We start from the raw sequence: 27,746 nt of genomic DNA, 5'->3' as shown, positions 1-27,746 counted from the left end.
TCTGCAGTACTGCATCACTGCATGGTACTATCCAGAGTTGTCTGCAGTACTGCTTCGTACTATCAAGAGTGTTCTGCATCACTGCTTGGTACTATCCAGAGTGTTCTGCAGTACTGCATCACTGCTTGGTACTATCCAGAGTGTTCTGCATCACTGCTTGGTACTATCCAGAGTGTTCTGCAGTACCACATCACTGCTTGGTACTATCCAGAGTGGTTTGCAGTACTGCATCACTGCTTGGTACTATCCAGAGTGTTCTGCATCACTGCTTGTTACGATCCAGAGTGTTCTGCATCACTGCATGGTACTATCCAGAGTGGTCTGCATCACTGCATGGTACTATCCAGAGTGGTCTGCAGTACTGCATTGTACTATCCAGAGTGGTCTGCAGTACTGCATTACTGCTTGGTACTATCCAGAGTGGTTTGCAGTACCACATCACTGCTTGGTACTATCCAGAGTGGTTTTCAGTACTGCATCATTGCTTGGTACTATCCAGAATGTTCTGCATTACTGCTTGGCGCTATCCAGAGTGTTCTGCAGTACTGCATCACTGCTTGGTACTATCCAGAGTGCTCTGCATCACTGCTTGGTACTATCCAGAGTGTTCTGCAGTACCACATCACTGCTTGGTACTATCCAAAGTGGTTTGCAGTACTGCATCACTGCTTGGTACTATCCAGAGTGTTCTGCATCACTGCATGGTACTATCCAGAGTGTTCTGCATCACTGCATGGTACTATCCAGAGTGTTCAGCATCACTGCATGGTACTATCCAGAGTGGTTTGCAGTACTGCATCACTGCTTGTTACTATCCAGAGTGGTTTGCAGTACTGCATCACTGCTTGGTACTATCCAGAGTGGTTTGCAATACTGCATCACTGCTTGGTACTGTCCAGAGTGTTCTGCAGTACTGCATCACTGCTTGGTACTATCCAGAGTGGTTTGCAGTACTGCATCACTGCTTGGTACTATCCAGAGTGGTTTGCAGTACTGCATCACTGCTTGGTACTATCCAGAGTGGTTTGCAATACTGCATCACTGCTTGGTACTATCCAGAGTGGTTTGCAGTACTGCATCACTGCTTGGTACTATCCAGAGTGGTTTGCAATACTGCATCACTGCTTGGTACTATCCAGAGTGTTCTGCAGTACTGCATCACTGCTTGGTACTATCCAGAGTGGTTTGCAGTACTGCATCACTGCTTGGTACTATCCAGAGTGTTTGCAGTACTGCATCACTGCTTGGTACTATCCAGAGTGGTTTGCAATACTGCATCACTGCTTGGTACTATCCAGAGTGTTCTGCAGTACTGCGTCACTGCTTGGTACTATCCAGAGTGGTTTGCAATACTGCATCACTGCTTGGTACAAGTATCACGCTAGAGATTTTTCTCCTACTTTCTGAGTGTGAGCAGAAAGTAGGTCACCACTTTACAGCACATTGAGCAGCTCTGACAGTCTCTCAGCTAACACCGCCATCTTCGCATCATCGTACGGTCTTTCTGTCTGCTCTCAGTCACGTACACTAACAGTAGGATGAAAAACAGACTGAACGAAATGTACTCACCCTTCTGCCTCAGCGTTCTTCCTCTTATTTGTATTTAACCTTTATTTTAGGCAAGTCAGTTAAGAACAAATTCTTACTTACAATGACGGCCTACCAAAAGGCAAAAGGCCTCATGTGGGGACAGGGGCTGAGATAAAAAATGGAATAGAAATATACGACAAAACACACATCACGACAAGAGAGACAACACAAGACTACATAAAGAGAGACCTAAGACAACAACATAGCAAGGCAGCAACACATGACAACACAGCATGATAGTAACACAACATGACAACAACACAACATGTTCAACACAACACTCCCTGTTCTCTCCTCTCTGCACAGGCCATACAAACGCTTCACACCGCGTGGCCGCTGCCACTCTAACCTGGTGGTCCCAGCGCGCACGACCCACGTGGAGTTCCAGGTCTCCGGCAGCCTCTGGAACTGCCGGTCTGCAGCCAACAAGGCTGAGTTCATCTCAGCCTATGCTACCCTCCAGTCCCTAGACTTCCTGGCGCTGACGGAAACATGGATTACCACAGATAACACTGCTATTCCTACTGCTCTCTCTTCGTCTGCCCACGTGTTCTCGCATACCCCTAGAGCATCGAGCCAGCGGGGTGGTGGCACTGGAATCCTCATCTCTCCCAAGTGGACATTCTCTCTTTCTCCCCTGACCCATCTGTCTATCTCCTCATTTGAATTCCATGCTGTCACAGTTACCAGCCCTTTCAAGCTTAACATCCTTATCATTTATCGCCCTCCAGGTTCCCTTGGAGAGGTCATCAATGAGCTTGACGCCTTGATAAGTTCCTTTCCTGAAGATGGCTCACCTCTCACAGTTCTGGGTGACTTTAACCTCCCCACGTCTACCTTTGACTCATTCCTCTCTGCCTCCTTCTTTCCACTCCTCTCCTCTTTTGACCTCACCCTCTCACCTTCCCCCCCTACTCACAAGGCAGGCAATACGCTTGACCTCATCTTTACTAGATGCTGTTCTTCCACTAATCTCATTGCAACTCCCCTCCAAATCTCCGACCACTACCTTGTATCCTTTTCCCTCTTGCTCTCATCCAACACTTCTCACTCTGCCCCTACTCGGATGGTATTGCGCCGTCCCAACCTTCGCTCTCTCTCTCCCGCTACTCTCTCCTCTTCCATCCTATCATCTCTTCCCTCTGCTCAAACCTTCTCCAACCTATCTCCTGATTCTGCCTCCTCAACCCTCCTCTCCTCCCTTTCTGCATCCTTTGATTTTCTCTGTCCCCTATCCTCCAGGCCGGCTCGGTCCTCCCCTCCTGCTCCGTGGCTCGACGACTCACTATGAGCTCACAGAGCAGGGCTTCGGGCAGCCGAGCGGAAATGGAGGAAAACTCGCCTCCCTGCGGACCTGGCATCCTTTCACTCCCTCCTCTCTACATTCTCCTCTTCTGTCTCTGCTGCTAAAGCCACTTTCTACCACTCTAAATTCCAAGCATCTGCCTCTAACCCTAGGAAGCTCTTTGCTACCTTCTCCTCCCTCCTGAATCCTCCTCCCCCTCCCCCCCTCCTCCCTCTCTGCGGATGACTTCGTCAACCATTTTGAAAAGAAGGTTGACGATATCCGATCCTCGTTTGCTAAGTCAAACGACACCGCTGGTCCTGCTCACACTGCCCTACCCTGTGCTTTGACCTCTTTCTCCCCTCTCTCTCCAGATGAAATCTCGCGTCTTGTGACGGCCGGCCGCCCAACAACCTGCCCACTTGACCCTATCCCCTCCTCTCTTCTCCAGACCATTTCCGGAGACCTTCTCCCCTTCCTCACCTCGCTCATCAACTCATCCTTGACCGCTGGCTACGTCCCTTCCATCTTCAAGAGAGCGAGAGTTGCACCCCTTCTGAAAAAACCTACACTCGATCCCTCCGATGTCAACAACTACAGACCAGTATCCCTTCTTTCTTTTCTCTCCAAAACTCTTGAACGTGCCGTCCTTGGCCAGCTCTCCTGCTATCTCTCTCAGAATGACCTTCTTGATCCTAATCAGTCAGGTTTCAAGACTGGGCATTCAACTGAGACTGCTCTTCTCTGTGTCACGGAGGCTCTCCGCACTGCTAAAGCTAACTCTCTCTCCTCTGCTCTCATCCTTCTAGACCTATCTGCTGCCTTTGATACTGTGAACCATCAGATCCTCCTCTCCACCCTCTCCGAGTTGGGCATCTCCGGCGCGGCCCACGCTTGGATTGCGTCCTACCTGACAGGTCGCTCCTACCAGGTGGCGTGGCGAGAATCTGTCTCCGCACCATGCGCTCTCACCACTGGTGTCCCCCAGGGCTCTGTTCTAGGCCCTCTCCTATTCTCGCTATACACCAAGTCACTTGGCTCTGTCATATCTTCACATGGTCTCTCCTATCATTGCTATGCAGACGACACACAATTAATCTTCTCCTTTCCCCCTTCTGATAACCAGGCGGCGAATCGCATCTCTGCATGTCTGTCAGACATATCAGTGTGGATGACAGAACACCAGCTCAAGCTAAACCTCGGCAAGACGGAGCTGCTCTTCCTCCCGGGGAAGGACTGCCCGTTCCATGATCTCGCCATCACGGTTGACAACTCCCTTGTGTCCTCCTCCCAGAGTGCTAAGAACCTTGGCGTGATCCTGGACAACACCCTGTCATTCTCCACTAACATCAAGGCGGTGACCCGATCCTGTAGGTTCATGCTCTACAACATTCGCAGAGTACGACCCTGCCTCACACAGGAAGCGGCGCAGGTCCTAATCCAGGCACTTGTCATCTCCCGTCTGGATTACTGCAACTCGCTGTTGGCTGGGCTCCCTGCCTGTGCCATTAAACCCCTACAACTCATCCAGAACGCCGCAGTCCGTCTGGTGTTCAACCTTCCGAAGTTCTCTCACGTCACCCCGCTCCTCCGCTTTCTCCACTGGCTTCCAGTTGAAGCTCGCATCCGCTACAAGACCATGGTGATTGCCTACGGAGCTGTGAAGGGAACGGCACCTCCATACCTTCAGGCTCTGATCAGGCCCTACACCCAAACAAGGGCACTGCGTTCATCCACCTCTGGCCTGCTGGCCCCCCTACCTCTGAGGAAGCACAGTTCCCGCTCAGCCCAGTCAAAACTGTTCGCTGCTCTGGCACCCCAATGGTGGAACAAGCTCCCTCACGACGCCAGGACAGCGGAGTCAGTCACCACCTTCCGGAGACACCTGAAACCCCACCTCTTTAAGGAATACCTAGGATAGGATAAAGTAATCCTTCTAACCCCCCCCCACCTTAAAAGATTTAGATGCACTATTGTAAAGTGGTTGTTCCACTGGATATCATAAGGTGAATGCACCAATTTGTAAGTCGCTCTGGATAAGAGCATCTGCTAAATGACTTAAATGTAAATGTAACATGGCAGCAGCACAACATGGTAGCAGCACAAAACATGGTACAAACATTATTGAGCACAGACAACAGCACAAACGGCAAGAAGGTAGAGACAACAATACATCAAGCAAAGCAGCCACAACTGTCAGTAAGAGTGACCATGATTTAGATAAAACTGTCCAGAGATTGAGATAAAACTGTCCAGTTTGAGTGTTTGTTGCAGCTCGTTCCAGTCACTAGCTGCAGCAAACTGAAAAGACGAGCGACCCAGGGATGTGTGTGCTTTGGGGAACTTTAACAGAATGTGACTGGCAGAACAGGTGTTGTATGTGGAGGTGATCTGTGAGGGACAAAGCACACGATTAATAAGTCACAACCTCATTATATCCTACCTGACAACACTGTCACAACCCTGTTAATTGAGCAATTAAACAATCCAATCACAGCACTGATCTTCTTCCACTGCCTATCCAGCTCTGACTTCTCATAGTTCTCCCTGAAGCCGCAAGTCTTCCTCCCCTCAGACATCTTGATGCCATACTGGAAAGTAGCCCTGAGAGGACAAACACAGTTTGTTAGCAATTAAAATTAAATTACTTGGCCTGATTAAAAGCATTTCATAGAAACGCAAAATAATCCAAATATGTTGATATTATTATGTATGCTGTGATGAAACAAAGACCTGGAACGAGGGATTCCAGGTTAATTGTTGGGACAAAGCTCTAAGATAACGTACTTTGGAAGTGCCTCCTTGTTGTTCATGTATTCACTATATTCATCCTGAGTGTCAAAGTCCCAGCAACCCAGAGGACCCTTCTTGTTACCCTATAGAGAAGGACAGACAGCAAAACTGAGGTCAAAAAGCATATCAACCACAACATAGCACACAACCAGCTATCACATGAATATAATACATAGCGGCAGACAATGAACTCAAAGGTCTAGCTAAGAGGGGACTACAGATCCAAAGCACCCACCTGGTCCATCTAACTGTAGTCCACCTCCTCGTCACTGTCCACAGCCAGATCGTCCATACTGAGCAGACAGAGTGTAGTGTTTGAGAGATAAGCAGCATGTTATTATGCACACCTGTTTAAAATGGTATGCACGTGTTCAGTGTGTGATATTGGAAATATGTATGTGATTGGATGCACAGTTTTATTGGCAGGCCTCATTAGTTGTTGGCCAAGGTATTCAAGTGTGCTTCCTTTGAGCGGGTGCAGATGGACTCATGAATTCTCAAGTACAAGGATGATAAGTCTAAAGCCATTTTTCTAACAATTGTTGGGAGAAAGTCTCACAATTTGTTAATGGACTTATGCGTGCCACAGAAACCAAGTGAAAAAACGTTGACAGAGTTGGTCGCGTTGTTGAAAAGTCACTACATACCAAGGACAGATTTTACTGCTGAAAGTTGCAAGTTTCATGCAAGGAGTCAACTCGAGGGTCGATTAGTGAGTACTTGGCTAGTTTAAGAAAACAATCAGCCACATGTAAATTCAGTCTGTTTCTTGAAGCGTCATTATGTGATAGATGTGTGCGGTGTTAAAAGTACAGAGCTGAGAGACCGTTTACTGAACAAAGCTCAATACAAAAGACAACATTAGCACTGGCTGTGGATATGGGATTTTCTTTTGAAGTAGCAAAGAAAAGTGCACAGCAGTTTTCACAAAATACTTTTAAAGCAAATGCAGTTGAGAAGAAAAGCGTTGCCAAGAAAACAGAGGCAACCGGTAAACCATGTTACCGTTGCGTGGGAAAAATGCCAGATGAGTGCCACTACAAAGATTTTGAGTGTCGGGAGTGCAAGAACAAAGGACACATAGCCAGGGCATGCCGCTCGCGTCAAGTGGGAAACAATGACGCTAATCAAGTGAAATGGATCAAGCACCTGGATGCTACTGAGGGAGAGGCCTACTTCCTGTGACTGCAGGAAGACGAGAGGAGCAACGATGATCAGCACCAGGGCAACGCACACCAGCGAGAGAGAGGACAAGAACGTCATTGCAACAGAGACGAGAATTGCGTCACACTCAAGTGCCAGAGTGATGATCATTACATGTACATCTCAAATGAGAGCGAGGCATCTGATAAAGGGACTTCAGCTGTTTTCACCACTGACTATGAGTTGGGTGACGTAAAAGGAACTGAACTGTTCGCATTAGATACAGGTAAAGACATTACTAAGCCGTACTATGTGTATATAAGAGTAGATGAACTGTTTACATTTACGTCATTTAGCAGACACTCTTATCCAGAGCGACTTACAGTAGTGATTGCATACATTTCATTTCATGTCATGTATTTTTTTTTTGTACTGGCCCCCTGTGGGAATCGAACCCACAACCCTGGCATTACACACACCATGCTAGCGTTGCAAACACCATGCTCTACCAACTGAGCCACAGGGAAGCCCCTAGATACAGGTAAAGACATTACTAAACCGTACTATGTGTATGTAAGGGTAGATGAACTGTTTACATTAGATACAGGTAAAGACATTACTAAACCATATTATGTGTATATAAGGGTAGATGATGTGAGACTCAAAATGGAAGTTGATACAGGTACAGCAGTTTCTGTGATATCAGGGAGGTAGTACAACCACAGGTTCAAAAAGGCGAAATTGAGCCCTGCAAAGTGTGTGTTAAAAACATACAGTAAACAGTCAATAGTTCTAAGAGAGGAACTCTCAGTCAAGGTCACGTGTAATGGGAGCATTCAAATGTTTGATTTGCTGGTGGTGAAAGGAAATAGTATTGCCCTGCTGTGTAGAGCCTGGATCAGTCAACTGAAGCTAGACTGGTCACATGTTCACAGAGTAACAGCTGTAGAGACAGTAGAGGGTTTGTGTGAAAAATATTCCTCTGTGTTTAATCCAGAGCAGGGAATGCTAAAAGGTATCACAGCTTAGATACATGTAACTAAGGGGGCTGTACCTAAATTCTGCAAGCCTCACCCAGTGCCGTATGTACTTAGAGAAGCTGTTGAAAAACAGCTAGTCAAATTGGAGTCAGAAGGGATCCTTACACCAGTTAACTACAGTGAATGGGTTGCTCTAATTGTGTGTATACCGAAAACAGACAATACTGTAAGAATATGTGGAGATTTCAAGGGAACTATCAATCTGTGGCTGGAAGTAGATCAGTATCCATTACCAAAAACGCATGACTTGTTCCCGAAGCTGGATTTGTCACAGGCATAGCAGCAAGTACAACTAGAGGAGAGCTCTAAGCACTATCTCACCGTTAATACGCATAAGGGGTTGGTTTAAGGTCAACGGCCTTCCTGGTGGTGTTGCATGTGCGCCAGCTATTTTTCATAAAATGATGGATCAGATCCTATAAGGTATAGATGGGGTAATCTGTTATCCTGTTTAGGATAGGGGGCAGTATTTTCACGGCCAGATAAAAAACGTACCCGATTTAATCTGGTTATTACTCCTGCCCAGAAACTAGAATATTATTTGATTTGGATAGAAAACACCCTAAAGTTTCTAAAACTGTTTGAATGGTGTCTGTGAGTATAACAGAACTCATATGGCAGGCAAAAACCTGAGAAGATTCTATATGGGAAGTGCCCTGTCTGACCATTTCTTGGCCTTCTGTAGCCTCTTTATCAAAAATAGAGGATCTTTGCTGTAACGTGACATTTTCTAAGGCTCCCATAGGCTCTCAGAAGGCGCCAGAACGGGGAATGATAACTCTGCAGTCCCTGGGCGAAAAACAGTAGGGGTTTTGGAAAGTGGTCGTTCTGAGAACAATGACACAAGACTCCATTTTCTATTTTTAGTGTTTGAACGAAAACAAGGTCACCCGTTTGGAATATTATCGCTATTTTACGAGAAAAATCGCATAAAAATTGATTTTAAACAACGTTTGACATGCTTCGAAGTACGGTAATGGAATATTTTGCATTTTTTTCTCACGATACGCGCCGGCGCGTCACCCTTCGGATAGTGTCTTGAACGCAAGAACAAAAAACGCAGCTATTTGGATATAACTATGGATTATTTGGAACCAAAACAACATTGGGTGTTGAAGTAGAAGTCCTGGGAGTGCATTCTGACGAAGAACAGCAAAGGTAATCCAATTTTTCTTATAGTAAATCTGAGTTTGGTGAGTGCCAAACTTGGTGGGTGTCAAAATAGCTAGCCATGATGGCCGGGCTATCTACTCAGAATATTGCAAAATGTGCTTTCACCAAAAAGCTATTTTAAAATCGGACACCACGATTGCATAAAGGAGTTCTGTATCTATAATTCTTAAAATAATTGTTATGTTTTTTGTGAACGTTTATCGTGAGTAATTTAGTAAATTCACCGGAAGTTTTCGGTGGGTATGCTAGTTCTGAACATCACATGCTAATGTAAAAAGCTGTTTTTTTATATAAATATGAACTTGATTGAACAAAACATGCATGTATTGTATAACATAATGTCCTAGGAGTGTCATCTGATGAAGATCATCAAAGGTTGGTGCTGCATTTAGCTGTGGTTTTGGTTTTTGTGACATTATATGCTAGCTTGAAAAATGGGTGTGTGATTATTTCTGGCTGGGTAGTCTCCTGACATAATCTAATGTTTTGCTTTCGTTGTAAAGCCTTTTTGAAATCGGACAATGTGGTTAGATAAAGGAGAGTCTTGTCTTTAAAATGGTCATATGTTTGAAAAATGGAAGTTTTGGAATTTTTGAGGTGTTTGTAATTCGCGCCATGCTCTATCATTGGATATTGGCGAGGCGTTCCGCTAGCGGAACATCTAGATGTAAGAGGTTAACTTGATGATATACTTATCAAAGGGCATGACATAGAAGAGCACTTGAAAAATCTTGAAGAAGTGCTAAAAAGATTGAAAGTCTGCAATCTGAAGGTTAAAATAGAAAAATGTTCTTTCTCCCAGAACAACCTAGCCTATTTAGGTCATGTGATAGATGCAGAGGGGATACACACCATGAAACAGAAAACTGAAGCTATTGAGAAGGCTCCCATTCCTACAAACACCACTGAGCTCAGGGCTTTTTTTTCGTTACTTAACTATTATGGCAAATTCATTCCAAATCTGTCTACCATAGTTAAGCCTATGACTGCTCTACTACAGAAAGATGTAAAATGGGAATGGTCACAGAAAAGCCAAAGTGCTTTGGAAGAAGCTAAGAGACATCTACTTACTTGCCAGGTGTTAGTTCACTACAAACCGGAGCTACCACTCATACTACCCTGTAATGCTTCACCTGTAGGTGTAGGTGCAGTGATTTCTCACAAAATGAAGGATGGTTCTGAGAAATCTATTGCATTCGCCTCTAGGATGCTTACTAAAAAAGAAAGGAACTATTCTCAGATAGAGAAAGAAGCACTAGGACTGGTGTTTGAAGTTATGACATTTCATGAGTATCTGTATGGTAGGAAATTTACCTTGCTGACAGACCAACAGCCTCTTCTTAAGATTCTTGGTCCTAAGACAGGTGTCCCAACACTTGCAGCAGCTAGAATGCAACGATAGTCTTTGATTTTAGCAGCTCACACATATTAGATATACTACAAACCATCAGAGCAGCATGGCAATGCAGATGCATTGTCCAGACTCCCACTGAGTGATATTAGGGGTCCTACACCAAATCCAGTGAATAGAGTGTCATTTATAGATGACTTGCCAGTCACTGCTAAGGATATAGCACTTGAAACTGAGAAAGATCTGTTATTGAAAATGGTTAAGCAGTATGTAATGTCAGGTTGGCCAAAGCAAATTCCAGACGAAGTCTTTAAACCTTATGTAAAAGAAAGTTTGAATTTACCATTGAGGATGACTGTATTCTTTGGGGTTACAGGGTGGTGATTCCACACAGCCTGCAAAGCAGACTATTGGCAGAACTACATGAGAGTCATTGGGGTATAGTTAAGATGAAATCATTAGCTAGAAGTCTTCTCTGGTGGCCTACACTTGATGAAAATATTGAAACATATTAAGTCTTTGTGACATATGCGAACAGCAGCGTAGCATGCCTGCAAAAGTGCCAGTACCTGGAAATGGGCATCAAGTGAATGGGAGAGAATTCACTTAGACTTTGCAGAAGACCAAAGCAAGTGTTGTTGGTTGTTATGGATGTTTATGCTAGATGGCCAGAAATTGTACACATGCAGAGTACTTCTTCAGCTAAAAATGTTGAGGTACTCAGAACTCTTTGCTTCCTATGGTCTGCCCCAGGAAGTAGTCACAGATAATGGCCCCACAATTAATTTCCTGTGAAATGAAAAATTTCTTAAAATTGAACGGTATCAAGCATAACATGTCACCTGCATATCACCCAGCTTAAAAATGGTTAGCTGAAAGGCTAGTGCAAAATCTTAAGAAGTAGCTAGCTAAGAAGAGAGCAGAAGGTGGTATGATGTTACAACATTGAGTTGCTAACTTCCTATATGGCTACAGCAACACACCACATACTAGTACACGCCAAACGCCAGCAGAGCTGTTCTTAAAGAGACAGGTTCGTACACGACTGTCACTGGTAAAACCACAGTACTTGCAGAGGGAACAGACTGAAGGGTCACAAGTCGACAGTGACAAACCACAGAAGGTCAGATCCTACTTTGTTGATCAAGAGCTCTTGATAAATAATTACAGGGGAGGAGAAAAATGGTTGAATGGTGTGATAACTAAGGTTCTGGGTCCTGTCACATACATGGTTAATGTTTAACTGTGTGAAAAGACTTGTGAATAAGATGTTACTCCTACTGCTCTCTCCTCGTCTGACTACGTGTTCTCGCATACCCCTAGAGCATCGAGCCAGCGGGGTGGTGGCACTGGAATCCTCATCTCTCCCAAGTGGACATTCTCTCTTTCTCCCCTGACCCATCTGTCTATCTCCTCATTTGAATTCCATGCTGTCACAGTTACCAGCCCTTTCAAGCTTAACATCCTTATCATTTATCGCCCTCCAGGTTCCCTTGGAGAGTTCATCAATGAGCTTGACGCCTTGATAAGTTCCTTTCCTGAGGATGGCTCACCTCTCACAGTTCTGGGTGACTTTAACCTCCCCACGTCTACCTTCGACTCATTCCTCTCTGCCTCCTTCTTTCCACTCCTCTCCTCTTTCGACCTCACCCTCTCACCTTCCCCCCCTACTCATAAGGCAGGCAATACGCTTGACCTCATCTTTACTAGATGCTGTTCTTCCACTAATCTCATTGCAACTCCCCTCCAAGTCTCCGACCACTACCTTGTATCCTTTTCCCTCTCGCTCTCATCCAACACTTCTCACTCTCCCCCTACTCGGATGGTATTGCGCCGTCCCAACCTTCGCTCTCTCTCTCCCGCTACTCTCTCCTCTTCCATCCTATCATCTCTTCCCTCTGCTCAAACCTTCTCCAACCTATCTCCTGATTCTGCCTCCTCAACCCTCCTCTCCTCCCTCTCTGCATCCTTTGATTTCCTCTGTCCCCTATCCTCCAGGCCGGCTCGGTCCTCCCCTCCTGCTCCGTGGCTCGACGACTCACTGCGAGCTCACAGAACAGGGGCTCCGGGCAGCCGAGCGGAAATGGAGGAAAATTCGCCTCCCCTGCGGACCTGGCATCCTTTCACTCCCTCCTCTCTACATTTTCCTCTTCTGTCTCTGCTGCTAAAGCCACTTTCTACCACTCTAAACTCCAAGCATCTGCCTCTAACCCTAGGAAGCTCTTTGCTACCTTCTCCTCCCTCCTGAATCCTCCTCCCCCTCCCCCCCTCCTCCCTCTCTGCGGATGACTTCGTCAACCATTTTGAAAAGAAGGTTGACGACATCCGATCCTCGTTTGCTAAGTCAAACGACACTGCTGGTCCTGCTCACACTGCCCTACCCTGTGCTTTGACCTCTTTCTCCCCTCTCTCTCCAGATGAACTCTCGCGTCTTGTGACGGCCGGCCGCCCAACAACCTGCCCACTTGACCCTATCCCCTCCTCTCTTCTCCAGACCATTTCCGGAGACCTTCTCCCCTACCTCACCTCGCTCATCAACGCATCCTTGACCGCTGGCTACGTCCCTTCCATCTTCAAGAGAGCGAGAGTTGCACCCCTTCTGAAAAAAACCTACACTCGATCCCTCCGATGTCAACAACTACAGGCCAGTATCCCTTCTTTCCTTTCTCTCCAAAACTCTTGAACGCGCCGTGCTTGGCCAGCTCTCTTGCTATCTCTCTCAGAATGACCTTCTTGATCCTAATCAGTCAGGTTTCAAGACTGGGCATTCAACTGAGACTGCTCTTCTCTGTGTCACGGAGGCTCTCCGCACTGCTAAAGCTAACTCTCTCTCCTCTGCTCTCATCCTTCTAGACCTATCTGCTGCCTTTGATACCGTGAACCATCAGATCCTCCTCTCCACCCTCTCCGAGCTGGGCATCTCCGGCACCGCGCACGCTTGGATTGCGTCCTACCTGACAGGTCGCTCCTACCAGGTGGCGTGGCGAGAATCTGTCTCCGCACCACGTGCTCTCACCACTGGTGTCCCCCAGGGCTCTGTTCTTGGCCCACTCCTATTCTCGCTATACACCAAGTCACTTGGCTCTGTCATATCCTCACATGGTCTCTCATATCATTGCTATGCAGATGACACACAATTAATCTTCTCCTTTCCCCCTTCTGACAACCAGGTGGCGAATCGCATCTCTGCATGTCTGGCAGACATATCAGTGTGGATGACGGATCACCACCTCAAGCTGAACTCTCGGCAAGACGGAGCTGCTCTTCCTCCCGGGGAAGGACTGCCCGTTCCATGATCTCGCCATCACGGTTGACAACTCCCTTGTGTCCTCCTCCCAGAGTGCTAAGAGCCTTGGCGTGACCCTGGACAACACCCTGTCGTTCTCCACCAACATCAAGGCGGTGACCCGATCCTGTAGGTTCATGCTCTACAACATTCGCAGAGTACGACCCTGCCTCACACAGGAAGCGGCGCAGGTCCTAATCCAGGCACTTGTCATCTCCCGTCTGGATTACTGCAACTCGCTGTTGGCTGGGCTCCCTGCCTGTGCCATTAAACCCCTACAACTCATCCAGAACGCCGCAGCCCGTCTGGTGTTCAACCTTCCAAAGTTCTCTCACGTCACCCCGCTCCTCCGCTCTCTCCACTGGCTTCCAGTCGAAGCTCGCATCCGCTACAAGACCATGGTGCTTGCCTACGGAGCTGTGAGGGGAACGGCACCTCCGTACCTTCAGGCTCTGATCAGGCCCTACACCCAAACAAGGGCACTCCGTTCATCCACCTCTGGCCTGCTCGCCTCCCTACCTCTGAGGAAGCACAGTTCCCGCTCAGCCCAGTCAAAACTGTTCGCTGCTCTGGCACCCCAATGGTGGAACAAGCTCCCTCACGACGCCAGGTCAGCGGAGTCAATCACCACCTTCCGGAGACACCTGAAACCCCACCTCTTCAAGGAATACCTGGGATAGGATAAAGTAATCCTTCTAACCCCCCCCTTAAAAGATTTAGATGCACTATTGTAAAGTGGTTGTTCCACTGGATATTATAGGTGAATGCACCAATTTGTAAGTCGCTCTGGATAAGAGCGTCTGCTAAATGACTAAAATGTAAATGTAAAAAATGTTGAACATCAAGCCAAGAAGACAAGGTGAAAAACATTGTCAAAGGTCAAATAAGAGAGAAAGGTTCTCAAATCTAGTTGAAGTTACAGCTGTAGTGTTTGAGAGATAAGCAGCATGTTATTATGCACACCTGGTTAAAATGGTATGCACATGTTCAGTGCATGATATTGGAAAAATGTATCTGATTGGATGCGCATAGTTTGTTATCGATCAATAATGACAAACCACCTGGCATTGACAACTTAGATGGAAAGCTACTGAGGATGGTAGCTGACTCTATAGCCAGTCCTATCTGTCATATCTTTAATCTGAGCCTAGAGGAAAGTCTTTGTCCTCAGGCCTGGAAGGAAGCCAAAGTAATTCAGCTACCCAAGAGTGGTAAAGCGGCCTTTACGGGTTCTAACAGCAGACCTATAAGCTTGCTGAAAGAAATGGATAATAAGAAGATTGTGGGAGCTGTACTGTTAGAATTCAGTGCAGACTTTGATATTATTGACCATTACCTGTTGTTGAAAAAAACGTATGTGTTATGGCTTTTCAACCTGTTATATTGTGATTTCAGAGCTATCTATCTAATAGAACTCAAAGGGTTTTCTTTAATGGAAGTTTCTCTAATGTCAACCATGTAAAGTGTGGTGTACAGCAAGGCATCTCTCTAGGCCCTCTACTCTTTTCTATTTTTACCAACGACCTGCCACTGGCATTAAATAAAGCATGTGTAGCCATGTATGCTGATGATTCAACCATAAAGCAATCAGCAACCACAGCTAATGCAGTCACTGAAACCCTTATCAAAGTTGCAGTCTGTTTTGGAATGGGTGGCCAGTAATAAACTGGTCCTGAACATCTCTAAAACTAAGAGCATTGTATTTGGTACAAATTGTATTTGGAATGAAGTTCTAGACCCCAGCTGAATCTGGTAATGAATAGTGTGGCTGTTGAACAAGTTGAAGAGACTAAATTACTTGGCGTTACCTTAGATTGTAAACTGTCATGGTCAAAACCTATAGATTCAATGGTTGTAAAGATGGGGAGAGGTCTGGCCGTAATAAAGAGATGCTCTGCTTTTTTGACACCACACTCCAAAAAGCATGTTCTGCAGGATCTAATCTTGATTATTGTACAGTCGTGTGGTCCAGTGCTGCAAGGAAAGACCTAGTTAAGCTGCAGCTGGCCCAGAACAGAGCGGCACATTCTGCTCTTCATTGTAATCAGAGGGCTGATCTAAATACTATGCATGCCAGTGTAACCGATGTGAAATGGCTAGCTAGTTAGCGGGGTGCGCACTAATAGCGTTTCAATCGGTGACATCACTCGCTCTGAGACCTTGAAGTAGTTGTTCCCCTTGCTCTGCAAGGGCTGTGGCTTTTGTGGAGCGATGGGTAACGATACTTCGTAGGAGGCAGTTGTTGATGTGTGCAGAGGGTCCCTGGTTCGAGCCCAGGTAGGGGCGAGGAGAGGGACGTAAGCTATACTGTTACACCAGTCTCTCTTGGCTAAGAGTTGAGGAGAGACTGACTGCATCACTTCTTTTTATAAGAAACATTAACTCTTTAGGGGGATAGCATTGGGAAGTTTGGATGAAAAGCTTGCCCAGAGTAAACTGCCTGTTACTCAGGCCCAGAAGCTAGAATATGCATATAATTAGTAGATTTCGATAGAAAACACTCTAAAGTTACCAAAACTGTTAAAATAATGTCTGTGAGTATAACAGAACTCATATGGCAGGCGAAAACCTGAGAAAAATCTAACCAGGAAGTGGGAATTCTGAGGTTTGTAGTTTTCAAGTGAATGCCTATTGAATATCCAGTGTCTGTGGGGTCAGATTGCACTTCCTAACGCTTCCACTAGATGTCAACAGTCTTTTGAAGTTGTTTCAGGCTTCTATTGTGAAAGGGGAGGGAATAAAATCACTCTAAGCAGATGGCCCAGATGAAAGCCTTCAGTTTAGTCACGCGCGTGGTCGTGAGCTCCATTCCCCTTCCTTTCTAATGATAACAGTATTGTCCGGTTGAAACATTATTGAATATTTATGATAAAAACACCCTAAGGATTGATTAGAAACATCGTTTGACATGTTTCTACGAACTCAAATGGAGAAAAAAATTACTTTTCGTCTTTGTGCCCGCGCTTTGTGCATTTGGATTACTGGACTAAACGCGCAAACAAAAAGGAGGTATTTGGACATAAAGATTAACTTTATCGAACAAAACAAACATTTATTGTCTAACATGGAGACCTGGGAGTGCCATCAGATGAAGATCATCAAAGGTAAGTGATTCATTTTAATGCTATTTCTGACTTTTGTGACACCTCTCCTTGCTTGGAAAACTGACGTATGGTTTTTGTGGCTAGGCGCTGACCTAACATAATCGCATGGTGTGCTTTCACTGTAAAGCCTTTCTGAAATCGGACACAGCGGCTGGATTAACAAGACGTGTATCTTTAATCGTATTTATAACACTTGTATCTTATATCAATGTTTATGATGAGTATTTCTGTAATTTCATGTGGATCTCTGCATTTTCACCGGATGTTTGTTTGAGACAATGCATTTCTGAACATAACACGCCAATTTCAAATGAGGGTTTTGGACATAACGATTAACTTTAGCGAACAAAACAAACATCTATTGTCTAACATGGAGTCCTGGGAGTGCCACCAGATGAAGATCATCAAAGGTTAGTGATGAATTTTAATGCTATTTCTGACTTTTGTGACACCTCTCCTTTGGAAAATGGCTGTATGGTTTTTTGTGGCTAGGCGCTGACCTAACATAATCGCATGGTGTGCTTTCACCGTAAAGCCTTTTTGAAATTGGACACTGTGGTTGGATTAACGAGAAGTTTATCTTTAAAATGGTGTATAATACTTGTATGTTTGAGGAATTTTAATTATGAGATTTCTGTTGTTTGAATTTGGCGCCCTGCAATTTCACTGCCTGTAGGCCAGGTATTCCGCTAGCGGAACCCCCTTCCCAGAAAGGTTAATGTGTTGAAAATCTCAAATTGTTTGCATAGTCAACTTACACATAGCTCTGAGACACACAATTATCCCACCAGACATGCCACCAGGGGTCTTTTCACAGTCCCCAAATCCAGAATAAATTCAAGAAAGCGTACAGTATTATATAGAGCCCTATTGCATGGAACTTCCTTCCATCTCATATTGCTCAAATAAACAGCAAACCTGGTTTGAAAAAACAGATAAAGCAACACCTCACGGCACAATGCCTCTCCCCTATTTGACCTAGATAGTTTGTGTGTGTGCATTGATATATAGGCTACGTGTGCCTTTAAAAACAATTGGCAGGCCTCATTGGTTGTTGGCCAAGGTATTTTAGTGTGCTTCCTTTGAAAGGCTGCAGATGGACTCAGCTTGGAACCGGCTATGTTGTATCCGCTGTCATGTTGGAAATAAACTTCTTCGTGATGTTAATGCTTTATATTGTCGAGTTTCTCTTTACAATAACTAAAAAGAATCTGCTTCCTTTAATCAGGGATGCAACACAGAGAGCAAGAGAGAGAACACTCAAATCAAACAGGTACACCAACTACATCAAATTGACTACTGTAGAATATGACATGTACTGTGGGTGACAATGATTAATTAGAGGACTCACGTGGTTGGGTAGCACTCAGCATAGCTGTTGGACTTGCCAAAGAACTGGCAGGCATTGTCACCTTCTTCATCTTTGGGATTGGGTTGGTGGATCACATCCAACTTAAAGGTGCTTACACCGCCACCTACTGTACTAAAGTGTGAGGCCAGTCACGGCCTACCTACATTAAATTCTCTTCATTAGTCCTGTTCCTAAAAGGAAAAACTTGCACCACTAACCAACCCTACACCTAAACTCAGCAAAAAAAGAAACGTCCCTTTTTCAGGACCATGTCTTTCAAAGATAATTAGTAAAAATCCAAATAACTTCACAGATCTTCATTGTAAAGGGTTTACACACGGTTTCCCATGCTTGTTCAATTAACCATAAACAATTAATGAACATGCACCTGTGGAACGGTCGTTAAGACACTAACACCTTACAGATGGTAGGCAAATATGGTCACAGTTATGAAAACTTAGGACACTAAAGAAGCCTTTCTACTGACTCTGAAAAACACCAAAAGAAAGATGCCCAGGGTCCCTGCTCATCTGCGTGAATGTGCCTTAGGCATGCTGCAAGGAGGCATGAGGACTGCAGATGTGGCCAGGGCAATAAATTGCAATGTTCGTACTGTGAGACGACTAAGACAGCGCTACAGGGAGACAGGACGGACAGCTGATCGTCCTCGCAGTGGCAGACCACGTGTAACAACACCTGCACAGGATCGGTACATCCGAACATCACACCTGTGGGACAGGTACAGGATAACAACAACAACTGCCCGAGTTACACCAGAAACGCACAATCCCTCCATCAGTGCTCAGAATGTCCGCAATAGGCTGAGAGAGGCTGGACCGAGGGCTTGTAGGCCTGTTGTGAGGCAGGTCCTCACCAGACATCACAGGCAACAACGTCGCCTATGGGCACAAAACAACCATCGCTGGACCTGACAGGACTAGCAAAAAGTGCTCTTCACTGACGAGTTGTGGTTTTGTCTCACCAGGGGTGATGGTCGGATTCGCGTTTATCGTCGAAGGTATGAGCGTTACACCGAGGTCTGTACTCTGGAGTGGGATCAATTTGGAGGTGGAGGGTTCGTCATGGTCTGGGGCGGTGTGTCACAGCATCCTCGGACTGAGCTTGTTGTCATTGCAGGCAATCTCAACGCTGTGTGTTACAGGGAAGACATCCTCCTCCCTCATGTGGTACCCTTCCCGCAGGTTCATCCTGTCTTGACCCTCCAGCATGTCAATGCCACCAGCCATATTGCTTGTTCTGGGACCTGTTGGATTGGAAGGTGAGGGCTAGGGCCATTCCCTCCAGAAATCTCTGGGAACTTGCAGGTGCCTTGGTGGAAGAGTGGGGTAACATCTCTCAGCAAGAACTGGCAAATCTGGTGCAGTCCATGAGGAGGAGACGCACTGCAGTACTTAATGCAGCTGGTGGCCACACCAGATACTGAATGTTACTTTTCATTTTGACCCCCCCTTTGTTCAGGGACACATTATTCCATTTCTGTTAGTCACATGTCTGTGGAACTAGTTCAGTTTATGTCTGTTGTTGAATCTTGTTATGTTCATACAAATATTTACACATATTAAGTTTTCTGAAAATAAATGCAGTTGACCTTGAGAGGACATTCATTTTTTTGCTGAGTTTATATACCACTATTTCATAAAAATAAAAATCACCACCCTATTAACTCTTCTTCAGTAAAATCTCATACACCCAGGTACTTCTCTGCAGCTGCCACCTACACTCATTAAAACACCCTACCCCACTCCACTACTTTGACCCTATCTGTTCTTGCATCATACCAACGGCCTTGGAAGACAGGACACAATACCTCAATACACACTATAACTCTTTTGAAGTCAAATGTCATATACCCAAATATGTCTCTGCAGCTGCCACCACAATATCTACTCTCTGTGATTTGCCTTCCATTTCTGCAGTACAGTTGATAACCATTGCTATGGACGCTAAGAAGCCAACCTTAAGAAAAAATAATTTCTTGCCCTATCCCTCTGTGCTGGCACAAATCTACTACTCACTGGGATCCTCGCAGGATTACTCACCCTTGACCCATCCTCCTCCACTTTCTTCACTTAGTATATGACACCCTCTTTCTGACTCTGGCCACTTCAACTGGCCACTCTTGCACTGGACACTTCCGATCCCCAGCAACATGAGCACCCCTACAGTTGACACACACAACTTTATCCACCGATAAACACAATTCTCTGTCCCAAACACACTTCCCACATCTTGGAATCTCCCTCCTACACACTGCTGCAACATGACCATAAACGTCGCTCTATCAAAATAACTGATCTATCCTAACATGCTTTTGTCTGGTACAGACTCAAAAGGACTGATAATGACTCCTCTGTTTCACCACGCTCCCCACCGGGTCTGCATAACATCAAACGGCGGGCATCAAAAACACCAGGAATTTTCTACTTCAATTGCTCCACCTCCGTACTTAACGCTACCCCAGAAATACCCGCTTTCAATGGTAACCTTTTCCTATGACCAAAGCAAGAAACACAGGTCGTCTGCTCCCTCTGGTCAGAAGAAACACAAACATATCACAAAGTCCACTACAGGTTAGAGAGTGTTTTACCATAGTACCAGTAATAAAACTATTGTGGATAGATTCTGTTATATAAAGACATTCTCAGGGAGAGGCGAATGCTGTTTCAGGTTTGGCCTCAAATACTATCCGCTGGAGCCAAAATTACCCCTGTGAGTCTGTAACAATAATTACACATTGGCAGGGTTGCTGAGGAAGTGAGGCCTCTCTGGGGGCCAGATCATACCATGCTATTCATAGACCCTAGGTAACTATCTTCTGTCCGGGGGAGTTTTGTTAAGATCCCAGAGGCTCGGTCTGAACATTAACACGCATTGCTTGCGGTAGTTTTGTAAACACAAGTACCTTATCTTTCATATCAGCAATAAATTATTTTCTAAAATCAGAAGGATAAATTACTAGGACGTTTATAAGGTTAGGGTTCCCACATTTCCATGTGACAAGTTGTAGTTAATTAGCTTGATAATTGTTTACACATGTTGACAGCAGTGGCTGGCCAAAAATAACTTGTTTGAAAGTTGGATCATCTTATCCTTTGAGGCTTTAAAAGTGTTCTTAAACTATGATTTTAAACATTCAAAGCAACTGTTTTGAGCCAGGGAATGTGAATCAAAATATAGGCATTGAACATTGCATGAATAATTTAAGGCTTATACACAATGTGATTCAAGAACATTAGCTAGCTACTAATGCTAGTAGTAGGTCAGATAGTTAGCTAACCAGTGGTGTAAAATTAAGCAAAAATACTACTAAAGTAATTTTTGGGGGGTATCTGTACTTTACTATTTGTATTTTTGAAAACGTTTAATTTTACTTTACTACATTCCTAAAGAAAAGTATGTACTTTGTACACCATACATTTTCCTTGACACCCAAAAGTACTCATTACATTTTGAATGCTTAGCATTTTTTTTTAATATATAAGTATTTTGAAATTATTTATACTTTTACTTTTAATATTTAAGTAAGTTAATATTTGCGCAATTACATGTACTTTTCAATACTTAAGTATATTTAAAACAAAATATGTGGCTGACTTTCTCCTTTACTTGTATCATTTTATATTCATGTATCTTTACTTTTTCCACCACCGTAACGTTACTTAACTAGCTATAAACAAGCGCCTAAACTAGCTAATAGATAGAACAGATAGAACAATGAGAACATATTTGGTATAACGTTAGCTCAAACAAATCCAAAATAAATGTAATGTAGCATCTCTCTCGTTCTCCTCGTTCTCGTTTGGGCATTTTGAAATAAATTGATCACACTCAAGTAACACACCGAGTTTGTGATCAACTGTTACATAAGAGTTAGCATGTAGCTACATTTATAATCACGGCTAGATTCATTTTGATGACAGAAATAACAATTGCTGCTCGATTTGTGGCCATCTTCATCGATTGGTATAGGCTTGATGTTCTTCCTGGCCCGAATGTGACGTTCATCTTGAACGTGGAAAGTAATTGGTTCGAATTACAACACTTCTTTTAAGTGATTTGTTGTTGAGAGTGGGCGGGTTCAGGAATATTCACCCGAAGCAGAAAAACCATCATGGCTGCTGCCGTAGTACGAGGCATTGGCTCTAACCTTGCTAAAAACCTTCGCGAGATTCGTCTACATTTGTGCCAGACATCGCCTGCGAGTCAAGGAGCAAGGTTATTTCTCAAATGGGACGATAGTTATATGTTCACGGAATCGAAATGTGTTAACCAATATTAGCATTTTCACCACAGCTATGTTAGGTACTTCGCTAGCGGTCACCGCGAGACTCATAACTAGCAGAAGCTACTGGACTGCCAGGCAGGCTTTAACGTTGCATGTACACATAGTAAGTTAGCAAACAATTGCAATCAGCTCAACTGAAATCATTTGCAGATCACGCACCTATCTAGCTAGATACAGCTCTACAACATTTTATATGATTTATTGTGATATTAATTCAACAGTATAAATCTAAAAGATGCCGCTTTATCAGTCAGCTGCACTGCGCTTTCCCGTTACAAGTGAGATAATTGTCTCCCTTGTTTAATAGCTAGCTATTTCACTACAATGGAATGGTATGTGGATAGTAACTAGTATTATGAAATGGTGAAATAACTATGTCACTGTTATTCCATGTTCTTCAGGGATTTTGTGGAGCAGCACTATGTGGAACTGAAGAAGGCAAACCCCACATTCCCCATCCTCATCAGGGAGTGCTCAGGTGTTCAGCCTAAGCTTTGGGCAAGATATGGTGAGAGCATTGTTTCAGTAGTTAGGTGATTAACATGTTTCACTGTGTATGCCAATTCAACTGCAATGTTTATGGCCATGTATTCATTTGGTTCTTTCAAATGTACCTGTTTTGCAGATTTTGGTAAAGAGAGCAGTGTGGCCCTTGACAATATGAACGTTGACCAAGTGGCTAAAGCGCTGGAGACAGTTGTGAAATCAAAAGCATGACCAATCCAGCTGCCCCGAAGACAGTGTTGATTTGTAAATTACATGTGTATCACATCTCTATTGCTGTTTTAATAAATCTGAGTGCTAACTTGTGACAAGCTGCTGCATTGATGTGTTCATTGTTTGTGTGTTCATGTGAATTTCATTCCATTCATAGGCATGTGAAGCTTTTAGGAGTGCTGATATTGGTAAGTAAATTATTTGATGTGCACCCAATACTGTCAAACTCAGAAGGTTAATGAAGCCCTGTTCTATGTACCCAATGGTCTGTCTGAGACAATGCGACCAGGCTATCCGCATTGCAGTGCAAGGTTCATACACAAGTGTCTGGCAACAATGTACTTTTATATTCATGCTATAGATTCGCTTTTGAGTAAAGAAACAAGATTAAAAGAGAACCATGTTCATCATCAATAAACACCTTCAATAATTAGCTTCTGGGTAAAGAAACCAAATTAAAGGAACCATGTTCATCATTATCAATAAACAATCAGAAATGACAAATGGTAGAGGAGTTCATTGTTTTCACAAGAATGTGACCGACGTATTTAATCCCTTTCTTTCCACAGGAAGTTGTGGAAGTGTTCATAGCTTAAAGACCAGAAAATAAAACTTGCAACATGCAAGAGTACTACGACTGATAACGTTATCTAGATAGCCACGCCAAATCAAGCATATATTCATTCCTAAAGCATTTTAGAATTAGTTAACTTTGCAAACCCATCTTCAGTGTATTTGCCAACTTTCAGGCAGTGCAAATGTGTTACTGTACCCTTACTTTACTGTACCCAGTTCGATCAACACTTTGACTGGGATGGTATGACTATTTTGCCTTCCCATGTCAACATATGCATGGTTTAGCAAGGTTACTACATGTATAAAATATATTGTTAAAATGTATGTTGGAGATATCACAATACAGATATTCCCTAAAACAAAGTGGGTGGGGGGGATCCAGGACAGAGTTTGGGGAAACCCTGCCCTAAAATGCATGTATAGAACCATAAGTACGTAGAACCACTACTGTAAGTCGCTCTGGATAAGAGCGTCTGCTAAATGACTAAAATGTAAATGTACATGTAGAGGACAGAACTCATCTTTCCCCTTCTTTCAGAGGAAGCCTCAGGCACCAGTGTGATTGAGATGGTCCTATGATTCAAAGGTTAGAAGCGCCATTCCATTCCCTTGATTATGTCCATTACTGCAGAGAAACATTTAGCTTTTGAGAAATTATTTCTGTAACAAATGTTGGACTTTGAGAAAATTACAGAATATACAGATTTGGAGGATTAAAAAAAAAAAATTAGGTAAATATCAGCGCAATTACATTGTTTGTCATTTAGCAGACGCTCTTGTCCAGAGCATCTTACAGGAGCGATTAGGGTTAAGTGCCTTGCTCAAGGGCTCTTAACTGCAAGGCTACTTTATTTTATGCACAATTTACATAATCCATAATTTTCTGTTGAGATGCAGCCATGCCCCAGACCTTAGGCTGTGTTTACACAGGCAGCCCAATTCTGATATATACTGCTCAAAAAAATAAAGGGAACACTTAAACAACACATCCTAGATCTGAATGAAAGAAATAATCTTATTAAATACTTTTTTCTTTACATAGTTGAATGTGCTGACAACAAAATCACACAAAAATAATCAATGGAAATCCAATTTATCAACCCATGGAGGTCTGGATTTGGAGTCACACTCAAAATGAAAGTGGAAAAACACACTACAGGCTGATCCAACTTTGATGTAATGTCCTTAAAACAAGTCAAAATGAGGCTCAGCAGTGTGTGTGGCCTCCACGTGCCTGTATGACCTCCCTACAACGCCTGGGCATGCTCCTGATGAGGTGGCGGATGGTCTCCTGAGGGATCTCCTCCCAGACCTGGACTAAAGCATCCGCCAACTCCTGGACAGTCTGTGGTGCAACGTGGCGTTGGTGGATGGAGTGAGACATGATGTCCCAGATGTGCTCAAATGGATTCAGGTCTGGGGAACGGGCGGGCCAGTCCATAGCATCAATGCCTTCCGCTTGCAGGAACTGCTGACACACTCCAGCCACATGAGGTCTAGCATTGTCTTGCATTAGGAGGAACCCAGGGCCAACCGCACCAGCATATGGTCTCACAAGGGGTCTGAGGATCTCATCTCGGTACCTAATGGCAGTCAGGCTACCTCTGGCGAGCACATGGAGGGCTGTGCGGTCCCCCAAAGAAATGCCATCCCACACCATGACTGACCCACCGCCAAACCGGTCATGCTGGAGGATGTTGCAGGCAGCAGAACGTTCTCCACGGCGTCTCCAGACTCTGTCACGTCTGTCACGTGCTCAGTGTGAACCTGCTTTCATCTGTGAAGAGCACAGGGTGCCAGTGGCGAATTTGCCAACCTTGGTGTTCTCTGGCAAATGCCAAACGTCCTGCACGGTGTTTGGCTGTAAGCACAACCCCCACCTATGGACGTCGGGCCCTCATACCACCCTCATGGAGTCTGTTTCTGACCGTTTGGCAGACACATGCACATTTGTGGCATGCTGGAGGTCATTTTGCAGGGCTCTGGCAGTGCTCCTCCTGCTCCTCCTTGCACAAAGGCGGAGGTAGCGGTCCTGCTGCTGGGTTGTTGCCCTCCTACGGCCTCCTCCACATCTCCTGATGTACTGGCCTGTCTCCTGGTAGCGCCTCCATGCTCTGGACACTACGCTGACAGACACAGCAAACCTTCTTGCCACAGCTCGCATTGATGTGCCATCCTGGATGAGCTGCACTACCTGAGCCACTTGTGTGGGTTGTAGACTCCGTCTCATGCTACCACTAGAGTGAAAGCACCGCCAGCATTCAAAAGTGACCAAAACATCAGCCAGGAAGCATAGGAACTGAGAAGTGGTCTGTGGACACCACCTGCAGAACCACTCCTTTATTGGGGGTGTCTTGCTAATTGCCTATAATTTCCACCTGTTGTCTATTGCATTTGCACAACGGCATGTGAAATGTATTGTCAATCAGTGTTGCTTCCTAAGCGGACAGTTTGATTTCACAGAAATGTGATTGACTTGGAGTTACATTGTGTTGTTTAAGTGTTCCCTTTATTTTTTTGAGCAGTGTATTTTTTTCCCACTAATTGGTCTTTAAACTCTTTTTCAGATCTGATGAGACGTTGAAACTTTAAAAAAAAAAGTTATAGTTACATGCTTTCTCAGCCCGTTTGCAGCCTTCTGGTTACCATTTTCCTTTAAATGCTGATAAATGAAATAAACCAAGGCCCTGTTTAATGTATCCGGGTCCCTTTGAAGTCATCTTTTTAAAATAGAATGACTATCCATATCAAAATAATACATATAAAGTGCTTTAATCTGCTGATTTAAGAGCTCTTCATCCTCACTGCATGCAGGATTTCGTCACGAAATTTACATCGACTACGCCCTCTTCGATGTGCATGATGGGACAATTGAGTTGAGTTCAGGTGATTGTATGTGTGTGCAAAGGTTGGCTAATTTGAAGAATCTCATATGTTTTGATTTGTTTAACACTTTTTTGCTTACGGCATGATTCCATATGTGTTATTTCATAGTTTTGATGTCTTCACTATTATTCTAAAATGTAGAAACGAGTAAAAATAAAAACCCACCTGTGGGTCTCAATCCATAATTTGTAAACACTGTCCTGATGATTGTTGGTGAAAGTGACATAAGTGTGTGTCATCGATCATGAGTTTATTTCCTGGTTCCATCAAACACTCTAACTCTCACAGAAATTAAGCCACAAAACGCAGTGGAAAGTAATACAGAAAAAGATCTGTGGAAAGTAATATAGAAAAAGATCAGTGGAAAGTAATATAATATAGAAAAAGATCTGTGGAAAGTAATATAGAAAAAGATCAGTGGAAAGTAATATAATATAGAAAAAGTTCAGTGGAAAGTAATATAAAATAGAAAAAGATCTGTGGAAAGTAATATAGAAGAAGATCTGTGGAAAGTAATATAGAAAAAGAGCTAACATAATACAAAAATGGCATAATGTTAGATGTCAATTAGGGTGGGAGTGGGGACATTACAAACACATATGCAACTAAAGCACATTCTCGGAATAACTGTCAAACACATGACTTAACATGGCAGGTTCATTAACTTGAAGATAACATTACAGTACAAGACTTAAAGTAGCCTGTGTCTACTTTGAGTTATTTGTCATACCATTAAGGACCTACACAGAAATCCATTCGCTGTCTTCAATTTGTGCTGAGGGAACCCACACTGGTAGCCATACTGGTAGCCATGGCTGATAGCGCCCATTCATTTTGTACATTTATTTATGTTATTTTTTTTGTATCAACGTTTATACATCAGCTATTGTTTTTTGATTGCTCTTTTGAATTTGTTGTAATTGGTCATCTTGACCAAGATTCAAGACTGTCTCGTTTGGCTTAGCTAGCGAGCAGTGAGCGATGGACTGTTTTAACTTGAATGCCCAAACACTGACTTCATGAAAAGTAGAGAACTGTATACGAAGATGGCTTGTACTAGTGAATATACTCTCTTTACCTTTAAAGTTCTAATGCAGATGGTTTTTTAAATCTCAATATCAAATCATTTCTGGGTAACAATTAAG

General features: G+C 44.0%; 1 protein-coding gene across 1 annotated transcript; it reads left to right on the top strand.

The window, feature by feature from the left end:
- Positions 1-22,180: 22,180 nt before the first annotated feature.
- On the top strand, positions 22,181-23,237 carry LOC106602938 (NADH dehydrogenase [ubiquinone] 1 alpha subcomplex subunit 2). The gene is made up of 3 exons (XM_014195962.2): positions 22,181-22,352; positions 22,824-22,930; positions 23,048-23,237. Exons 1-3 carry the CDS (start codon positions 22,249-22,251, stop codon positions 23,137-23,139), a joined length of 303 nt encoding a protein of 100 aa, XP_014051437.1. The 5' UTR covers positions 22,181-22,248; the 3' UTR covers positions 23,140-23,237.
- Positions 23,238-27,746: the final 4,509 nt, after the last annotated feature.

The sequence above is a fragment of the Salmo salar genome, chromosome ssa04, assembly GCF_905237065.1.
Source record: "Salmo salar chromosome ssa04, Ssal_v3.1, whole genome shotgun sequence".
In the NCBI taxonomy this organism is placed as follows: Eukaryota; Metazoa; Chordata; class Actinopteri; order Salmoniformes; family Salmonidae; genus Salmo; species Salmo salar.
The sequence above is the reverse complement of the archived record's forward strand: the minus strand, read 5'-3'. Positions and strand labels throughout refer to the sequence as shown.

Excerpts from the sequence above, each read along its gene's own strand:
- LOC106602938 (XM_014195962.2), top strand. The coding sequence starts at position 22,249 with ATGGCTGCTGCCGTAGTACGAGGCATTGGCTCTAACCTTGCTAAAAAC. Across the intron at positions 22,353-22,823 it reads CCTGCGAGTCAAGGAGCAAG|GGATTTTGTGGAGCAGCACT; the intron begins GTTATTTCTCAA and ends CATGTTCTTCAG. Across the intron at positions 22,931-23,047 it reads TAAGCTTTGGGCAAGATATG|ATTTTGGTAAAGAGAGCAGT; the intron begins GTGAGAGCATTG and ends CCTGTTTTGCAG.